Source organism: Aplysia californica, unplaced genomic scaffold (genome assembly GCF_000002075.1).
Source record: "Aplysia californica isolate F4 #8 unplaced genomic scaffold, AplCal3.0 scaffold00480, whole genome shotgun sequence".
NCBI classification, from domain to species: domain Eukaryota; kingdom Metazoa; phylum Mollusca; class Gastropoda; order Aplysiida; family Aplysiidae; genus Aplysia; species Aplysia californica.
In genome coordinates this window covers 54,881-65,389 of record NW_004797750.1, presented here as the reverse complement: position 1 = coordinate 65,389, position 10,509 = coordinate 54,881, and the positions used below count along the sequence as shown (strand labels likewise).

Below are 10,509 nucleotides of genomic sequence, written 5' to 3'. Positions count from 1 at the left end.
CAAACGAACATACAGGGTTTTAGAAAAAAATGTGAGTTAAATCGTACTTATTGTTCTTCTTCAATCACGATAATTCGTAAAGCCTGCCATTCTGTTCGAATATACGAGAGTTCGTTCCCTTTGTCGGACAGACCTCCGTAATCCCTGTCGTGTCGCCCAAAAAACCTTCCACATTGGGGTTAAGATCCGGTAAAAAAGCCGGCCAGTCCATCTTGACCTCTCGAATCTGCTGCAGAAAACCAGATCCATCCTAATGAGCAATGCTAGTACACCTTAGTGGTTCTTAACCCCCCCCCCCCTTGTTTAGTAGCATCACCGAAGTGAAGTGAGGGAAATTCTTGTAAATTGCTTCTCCCAAGTAAACAACGTCGTGCCGCTGATGGGATTCGAACCCACGACCTTTCGGTGTGAGATCTCAAAGGTAAACCAATATGCCACTGGCAGATCTAACTAAATTGATTATTCTGAAGTTAATACGTCCTTATGTTTACGTCCTTTTTGACACAAATTATGTTGATAATTCGCTGCTTTTGCAATTGTGTTTGTCATCAAAGCGGGATACACTTCGGCAGAAAAAGCGAATGCATTAGAATAAAACAATAGTGCTTTTTTCCCGTAGAGTCAAGTTGAACTCATGAGTTTTTTAGATCCGGACACAGAGTGTACAGACGTTTGTGGTGTGGCGAGTAAATGCATCACTGTGGCCTGCCGACGACTTGAGTTCGATCCCGGTGTATGGACCATTTTTGGGGGTCTAAAATTTCCGTCTTTTTGTAGGGACTGGCCTTGACAGAAGGGTCAAAGAAGCTGCCTCCTAAATGATCTGAATTTGGTTGATGGGGGACATCTACTACGACACAATTTCTTTTAAGAAGAAAAAGATGCAATGACTAAAAAGTATTAACGTTACACCAAGATAAAACATTGGTTGAGAAAGGGTTAAAGTGATCGAGGTGAATTTTATTTTACCGAATACACAACAAATTATTTCGACACTGTGAAGGTCAAAAACCACTTACAACGCTATAAAGGCGGGACATTTAGTTTCGAATTCAACTTGGACTGAGCCAAACAAAAAAAGTCGTGTCCCTAGGCCAAGCTGAGCCTCGAGGCACCGAATACCCAACGTCATGCTTACACGTCTGGTAGCTTAACCACCAGATTACCCAACGTCATGCTCACACGTCTGGTAGCTTAACCACCAGATTACCCAACGTCATGCTCACACGTCTGGTAGTTTAACCACCAGATTACCCAACGTCAGGCTTACACGTCTAGTAGTTTAACCACCAGATTGCAAGGTCGTTCCCAGGATTAAATTTCCTTGTTGGCAAAATCGACAATGTTTATTTCACAGACATAAAATTGTATACATTAACATAACAGCAGAGACATTCTTTTAGTTCAACATAGCAACGACAGTTGATCTCAACGCAATTATTTTATCTGATGTAGCCAGTGGTCAAACACAGTGACGATACCCTCTTCTGTCAGAGCCCCGCATTAATTGTTCGTGTGCTCACATGATTTCTTCCTCATTCTCAAATCTCTGCCCCCTTGGTCCTTTTATTGTTTTGTTTTTGTTTGTTTGTGGGGGGGGGGGGGTGGCGAAGGAATGAAAGCCGGATTGAATAAAGAGACTTTTTAGTTGAGTCGTAATAACAGGCGATGAAACAAGGTTAAAAGACAATTAGCAAAATGTAAAAATCCAGGATCACAATCCTTTTTGGTCTGAAAGCTCGACAAAAATATGGTGCTTTGAAAGTGATGCACATCACGTTTATCGATCACAAATGCGTAGTTTTGAGCTGGCCAGCAGTTCCCGTTGGAACAACAATCAGAGCTGATTATTACAAGACGGTTCTTTGAGCAAAGCTGGGACCACCATTAAGAAGAAAGCGGACTGGTTTGCTTGAGTAATGTGCTGTCTTCCATCGTGACAACAAGTAAGCCTGTGCACGGCACACTGCTTGGGGGAAGAATAATCATATGCGGGTGGGAAATCGGGTGTTAATATAATTTTCATCGAATATTCAATTTTGATGAATTCGATTGTCCAACCATTTCAACACGTCGTCATATGATCCGTTATACTAAAGAAAGTTTCCTTCCTGACATAAATTGCCCTTGAATGTAGAAGGCGTTGGTCTTTCCAAGGCTGTTTTGTTGAAAAACAACTCATAAACTGAACCAAGTAACGTCATAATTCAAACCACACATTGCAGCCTTCCCCGTGGGGTTTGGTATCGCTGTTTAGTTCATTTTCCGCTTTTCGTGTTTCCGGAATCGATACCACGCTTGAAACCGTGGGAACAAAATAATTGAGAAATTGTGAGTGAATATGACTTTTTTGTCGTTTTGGGGGGGATTTTTTCATTTCGCAATTTTTTTTTCACAGACAATCGTATTACTCAATTATTTGTAAAACAAATTGGATAAAACTTAAAACTTTGTACATATGTCTATTATGACGTTGTTCACATTCAAACGACAGGACAATTTGATTTGTAAAATACGCTTTAAGATAACTGGGTTTCTTTTTTACTCTACCCCTTAAATTGTCATTACTGTAGGTTCCCTAAAGTGTAGAAGCCGATAAATCTTTGATATTGCTTACATCAAAAATCATTCTTGTACCAATTTAGATCTTAGCCTGTTTTATATTCTCAACAAATTTGAAGGAAGATTGGGTTACAATAAATTGAGCATTAAACTTCTCAATTGATAAATGTTCGTCTTTTTGCGACCATTATTTGCCTCTGTCGACTGAGGACTGTAATAAATGGGAGTTTGGAGTCTTTTTTCTCTATGTCTATCCAACCTAACTGTGTAATTTCAATGTTAAGCCATTTATGAAAAGCCCTCTTTTCAAGATAGAAACATCAGCAGCATATTCCCTTGAAAGGTCACCGCGGCGATCTCTTGGACTTCATGCAGTGGGAAAACCTTGACCACTCCGCTATTCCCAAGACTTAGCACCATGCGACTTTCATATGATACAAAAAACCCAAAGGCCTGGGGGGGGGGGCATTGATATGGAGATGTGGGGGAATAAAATAATTTTTATTGAAACAAGTAAATGCAATGCTATGGCTGAAGCGGACGTAGTCACTGCATGTGTCCCGCTAACGATATCGGACGAAATAGTGCATTGAGATCAACAGTAAGTTGCTGTTTTGAATCGAAATTAATTAATATATTTTCGTAGGTACGCAACGAAATTATATATGTTCTATATACAATTTTAAAGAACATGGAAACGTACTTCTGGGTAGGCGTCGTACCGATGCCACCTCTGAGAACAGAATATAGCGGGGTGAATTAGGTCATGAACTAAAAAGGTCAAAATCTTAATCGAAGCACTTCAGGTTGGGAGGCATGGACCTTCTCTAAAAATACACAATATGCGTGTGTGGCCTCTGCGATGAATAAAATCTCGCAGCGTGAAGCGGGGAACTGGCACAAACAAACCACGTATATCAACTCGCCGTGCGGCTCCACCGACCGTATTTACGTTCACGGTGTGTTGTGGCAACGCCGTGCTGGATGGGGTTACATTATGACCCCAAATCGATCATCGATTAATCTTTTTTTCCTCAAACACCTCGTGTTCTCCTCTCTAGGACCAGCGTTCTTCGCCACTTTCTTTTTTTTTGTGTGTATAAACTGAGTTGTGCATAATGCTGTTTTCTGGAAATTTATCTCTCAGATTCCAACGAGGGTGAGGTTGTGGCTAGAACAGTCCAGCCTAGAGGGTTTACCCGGCATACGTGTGCTTTATTTCACCACGGTGTTTTAGGGGTCATATCTTATCTTTGCCGATGAAGGGAGAGTATTCTAATTGTTCAATTTGTGGATTTCGTTAGACTGTTCTATCTCGTGAACAACAACACATCTTCTGCAGAATTCGTTTTTGGACCGCTTGAAAGTGACGCATCGTCATGACCTGTCTTCGAAGCTACCTGGACGCCAGCAAATGGGCAAAGGTAAACTGGGTCATCAGAAATCGGAAAGTTGATTTGTTGTGACTACTTTTCCTTTTACTGGTTTTGTCTCATTTTTATATTGATATCTTATTAGAAACAGACTAGTTAATAATAATAATAATAATAATAATAATAATAATAATAATAATAATAATAATAATAATAATAAAAATAATAATAATAATAATAATATTAATAATAATAATAATAATAATGATAATAATAATAATAATAACAACAAATAACATTTGTACAGCGCACAATCCCTCTCAACAGCAAGCTCTATGCGCTTTACACCATATTATTACCCCAGCAGACCATAGAACACTCCGAAACATTCTCAACTTCCCGGGAAGCATACAGTGCAAGCAGCTGATTAAGCGCTCAAACACTAACAAACTGACACGATCTTTCGCAGTCTATAGCCGGGTACCCATTCCCACCTGGGTGAAGTGAGGAAAATTCGTGTAAAGTGCCTTTCCCAAGGACACAACGTCGGGCCCCTGACGGGATTCGAACCCACGACCTTACGGTTGCGAGTCCGAGAGCCTAACCACTAGTTACCCTTCTCCAGGTGGGGTCAGTGGTTGAGGGGTGAGGGGAGGGATCGCTGTGGGGGAGATTTAGACCTGCAATACCCCAGCAGTAGCTGCAACTCCTCACTCTCATCTCTTCCCTATCCCTTTACCACTCCACCGCCTTCCCCTAATTTCCAGTCTTATTCATTTGCCTTTCTTTCCATGAAAAAAAATTAATCTATCTTGAATAGAAGTTGAAATATTTAGAATTGAAAGAGGCGGGGGTAACATGGTTTCAGAGGTACAATTAGCTAGAAAATGGTGACCAAAGTTTGATATCTTCTTTAACTTGAATGTCCTTGAAAACTAGAAATGTACATGTTCTGTGCCATTAATCAACGTTTTTCTGTAAAATTTAAATGGGGGTGTATTTTTATATAGACATAAAAGGCACCAAAAATTAAAAATTCGATGAAAATTGTCAAACGGGGGATGCCTTTTTCTTCTGTTTCAATACATTACCTGATTTCACCACGCCGCTTCTCAAATTTCTTTTTCATCTCTCTACTTTTTGTTGTTGTTGTTTGTTGTTTTTGGGGGAGCGGGGGGCGGGGGTGATCTTTTTTTCTTTAATCTAACCTGTAGATGTATATTCGTGTGTGTGTGTGTGTGTGTGTGTGTGTGTGTGTGTGTGTGTGTGTGTGTGTGTGTGTGTGTGTGTGTGTGTGCCTGTGTGTTATATTATATATATAGAAATATATATATATACATATATATATATATATTCATGTTTGTGTGCCTGTTTGTGTGTGTATATAAACACACAGAATACACGCACACAGATACACAGGGGCACAATACACACCTTCATACCGATATATACATGTACATGCAATTATACAATTCAATCACGCGGACCAAAACAATGCAACTATCGTGTTCACCATCTCAGTATCACTATACTGTGGATCCATTCTTCTTTTTTGGCAGATTTGATGTGGTTAGACCCTGTAATCGTCTAAATTTCAATCGATATTTTTATGTACACACAAAACATTTTATTATTTTGAAACCGTCACCGTTATGTTAACCGGTATAGGAACTCCCCCCCCCCTCCCTCCCTCCTTTCCACTTCCAGCCTTGAAAGATACACAAATAAAATAACAGGAAAACTAAACCCACACCAATAAAAGGCGATAGTTAAGACCAGCAACAAGAACAAAGCAGACGCAACATCCTTTAGCCTTTACATAACTTGACCATTAATTATCAATGGCGTGACTTCTGTGCGTATGTGAGTGCGGGGGTGGGGGAGGGGGGTGTGCATGCTTGTGTGTGTTTGTGTGAGTGTATGTGGGTGTGTGTGTGTGTGTGTTTGTGTGAGTGTGTGTGTGTGTGTGTGTGTGTATGTGTGAGGAAGAGAGAGAGAGAGAGAGAGAGAGAGAGAGAGAGAGAGAGAGAGAGAGGTGGGGGGGATCGATAGATAGAGAGAGAGAGAGAGGGGGGGGGAGAAATAGAGAAACTGAGATTGGGGAAATGAGGGAGGGAAAAAGGTGGGGTCGGTGCTGACAGATGATAATTTAACCCTACCCGTACGTCGTGTTTTACTATCGTATCCATACGACGTGGGGAACCCTGTGCCACCACTTTCCAAAGAGGAAATTTACTCGTTAATCTGTTCCGTACGCTTGGCATAGCAGTCTGTCAAAATGATTTTTTGAGAAATACTGAAAGTTTCTTTCAAAGAGATCTTCTTACTACAAGTATTCTAAAATGTGATGAATACAGCCTCGGGGGTACAAAATGACCCCATGGCGTACGGAGAGGGTTGAAAAATAGCGCTTATGCACTCTCTAGAGCATGCTCTGTGCGCTTTATTAGTATTATTACCTCACCAGACCCTAGAACACTCTGGTACTGGCGTCGGTGGTCTAGTGGTTAGGCTCTCGGACTCGCAACCGTAAGGTCGTGGGTTCGAATCCCGTCAGGGGCCCGACGTTGTGTCCTTGGGAAAGGCACTTTGCACGAATTTTCCTCACTTCACCCAGGTGGGAATGGGTACCCGGCTATAGACAGCGAAAGATCTTGTCAGTTTGTTAGTGTTTGAGCGCTTAATCAGCTGCTTGCACTGTATGCTTCCCGGGAAGCTGCGAATGTTTCGGAGTGTTCTATGGTCTGCTGGGGTAATAATATAGTGTAAGTGCATAGAGCCTGCTGTTGAGCGGGGATATGCGCAATACAAATGCTATTTATTATTTATTATTATTACTGTTAAAATGAACAGAGAAGACAGTAAGAAGACAGCGAGACAAGAGTTAAGCGAGATTTGATATATGATTGTCCCCTTTATATTAACTTTATCGACTTTTCAGACATTTGGCCCAAAACAGGAGGGAAATTAAGGTATCAGTGACAAGTGCAGGTCATATGTGAATAATAATTAATTAATTAATGACGAGATTACAGTCACGGCACACAGCAATTAATCTGGCAACACAGACAGTATAACACACACCCTGGTTGATTGCCACTGAACATAGCGCCTGTCTTTGTCAAATTAGCGATTGCTCAAATCACCCCCTCCCCCCTCCCCCACAGAACTAGGAATTGTTTTCGTCTCTTTCAGGAACACACTAGGAGAGTTACCCTCTCGAAACTTGAGGACGTTTGACAATGCTTGAAACAAAACTTAACAACAACTGATCAGTTTACTTCTTTATCGATTCGTTTTTGCTTGAGGCAATGTTCTTTAATCCGGTTTTGTTAAACGTTTTATTATTTTGAAAGATGATCCAACAGATCTGCAAAGAGCCATCAACGCATTTTAACTCGAACTTTTGGAGAGAAAAAAAGTGCAAACTTTCAAGAGTGCAACCAGTACCTTTGGCTAGAAAATCATCAGCACCGTGCGAATGCCGGGGCTTCCAATGCTGAGAAGCTCAGAAGAAAAGCTACTGGTTTACCCCCCCCCCTCCTTTTCCCCACCCAAAAAAAAAAAAATAAGATTTGCTTTTAATCTTCGGACGAGGAACAGTGACACTATCACTTACCGTTCTGCTGTGTGGCAGGGAGTGCTATTCCCATATTGGTTTTTTGCCAGCAATGGTAAGTCTATATTGGAAGTTAAATGATGTGTGACGAAGAAGAGAGGGCTTTCATTGCTTTGTTTATGATTATTGTATTTGGGCTCCTCACTGGAATATATATAGGTCTTTTCAATTTTGCTGGTTATGAATGCTTGCACGCATACACGCACACTTTCGCTTAGACACAAATACTTTCCCTGATGTTTTTGTATAAACTTATCTTCAGTTGCACGAGCGCACACAACAACGCATACACACAAACACACACACACACACAAACACACACACACACACACACACACACACACTTACACACACAAGCACACATACACTACATAAACACGTTTACACACATACACACACATACTTACACACATACACACACAAACACAAACACATACACACATACAAAGGCATAATAATATACACATTTTCATCCAGACACATACACACATACAGAAGCAAACTACGTTCTCTTCAAAATGCAGGTATGCATACACATTTTCTCTTTCTCTCTCTCTCTCTCTCTCTCTCTCTCTCTCTCTCTCTCTCTCTCTATCTATCTATCTATCTATCTATCTATATATCTATCTCGTCATTCAATTCCTTTATGTGTCCTTTATCTTTCTGACATTCAATCTCTTCAACTGCCCTTTATCTGTCTGTTATTGAACGGAACATTTGTTTAAATTCGCTATCCCAAATCGATCAAATTGACCAAAAACAACCCCCCCCCTAACTTTGGTTAGTTTACATTTGTGTTTGTTTGGGTTGGGTGTTTTTTGGGGGGGTATTGTATTGTTTTCGATTGACAAATTTATTTTGTCGTAGACGTATGTTTGGTACTGTGGGCACTACTCGCGGTGACAGTGTGTGTTTACTTTGTTCTGTCCTTATATTATTGCTTTTTTCAGTTACTCTGCTATGATTTGACTTTTAGTCATTATTATACATTATCACTTGCACTAAAAAAACCTAATTCCATCTTTTTGGACAATGAACATCCTTCGTTTCCTCAAATGAAAGTATCAATCAGGAGTAAAGACCTAGGGTTCTGTAACAAGGACAGAAACAGAAGGACGTTCTTACCATCATCCATTAAATTTCTACCATCTTTATCATCTTGATAAAAGTTAGTATTCCTATGGCCTTAAAAAGCATGCAACATCAGAATACAATTGAGTTACAATCAGAATACTGAGTACGCATTTAGCTTAAAACAGTTAATGTTTATAAATATAACTCTCTTCATTTATATAATGCAGGTGACTGTGAGCTTGTTTGTGAGTGAAGGCATACTATTGTAAAATTATGGTTATGTGCACAGATGTGTATGGAAGAGAGGATTACCAATTTAAGTTTATGCAAGCAAATGATATCATTTTTTTAAATACTTATATTTATTGTAGGTATATCTGCCCTCTCGTAGACACACTTTAAATCAAATTTTAAAAAGTGGGCTTTTCGCCCTGTCTGTTCAGGATCAACCCGGGCTAAGATGGATACAGTATCCCAGCAGAAAGACCAAAATATTCGATAAAAATGTTTTCTCCACTCGGGAATCGAACTCGACGAACGGGTCCTTCTCGCACGACAGCAAAGTGCCTAACCACTACACCACAGACGCTGGCTTTTGTACCCATTAAACATGACGTTTTTCCTGCTCAATAAATTATGCAGCACTCAAGAGAAATCATCATCTTAAATCAAAGCTGAAACATTTGTGAAGATATAAGTAATTTTAGACTCTGTAGTAGTAGTAGTTGTATATGGTTTTACGGCGCTCGCAACTGCTAAGGTCATATGAGCGCGCGATTTTAGACTCTATTAGCTACTAGAAAATGAAAATGAAATCAAGTACTCAAAGTAAAAACCTCACCTCCAGAAATGAAGCATCCTTTGGTCAACTCGCCAATAGCATGCAGCAGCTCATAATTATAAGTAGCTCCAATCAGAACAAAATGGAAAGAGTTTAATATCAACATGAATAAATTACGAGGCACTTTTCACTGTAAAACAAACTATATGTGAAGCAGCATGGTGAAATCAGGCGCTCGTCAAAATAATCAAAGTGAAGAAACTGGCATTTTTCGGCAGGTTTGTTAATTTTTATCCAATTTTCGTATATTGGCTCAATCCCTTTCATGCCCATTATGGCACACATTTCTGAGTTAATTTTGCTGAAAAACGTAGATTAAACTCGAACTCTCTAGGTAAGGAAATAACTCATCTTTGGCTGCCATTTTCTCACTAATTTCACCTCTGAAACCAGGTGACCCCGTTCTCCTTCATTTGCGAATATCTCAACTTCTGTTCAAAATAAATGGATATTTTTTTTCAACCGAAGCAAGACAAAAGAACAAGCTTTCAGATGCTACCAATAACTCTACATGCCCCAAATTTGACGAGAGCCTGATTCCACCGCGTCGTAACACATATTTTTTAAGAATTCGGGTAGACCAACACACTAAAGATAAATTAAATTCCAAACGTTTAAATTAATCTAAAAAAACACCACAACAATTTTTGTCAGTAAACAAAACAGAAACAAAACGAATTAATTGTGGATAAAGAAAAACTTTTTTCACTGATCGTTGTGACCTCTCAAATTAATGATTGGTCACTACATCTATGGCATGGTAATAATAGGTAAACTAAAAGAAAAGAGATCACAAATCTATCTTCCAATCAAGCAGTAAAAACACACGAAGTATTTCCCTTTTTCCGATATAGAAAACCCACAGATTATAGACCCAAGTAAAAACATTTTTAGAACTTGAAACAGATTAGATCTCAGTATATAAATATATATCTCTAGCTTCCCCCACCCCCCTCCCATATCTCTCTCTCTCTCTCTTTCTCTTTCTCTCTCTTTCTCTATCTCTGTGTGTCTCTCTCTCTCTCTCTCTCTCTCTCTCT

General features: G+C 39.7%; 1 protein-coding gene across 1 annotated transcript in view; it reads left to right on the top strand.

The window, feature by feature from the left end:
- The first annotated feature begins 3,545 nt into the window (after window positions 1-3,545).
- The window catches only part of LOC101851819, a 12,190-nt gene continuing 5,226 nt past the window's right edge, over window positions 3,546-10,509 (top strand). Inside the window, exon 1 of the mRNA XM_005105598.3 lies at window positions 3,546-3,986. Within this exon, the coding sequence (XP_005105655.1) occupies window positions 3,942-3,986 (45 nt within the window). The 5' untranslated portion in view covers window positions 3,546-3,941. The remainder of the gene's footprint in view (window positions 3,987-10,509) is intronic.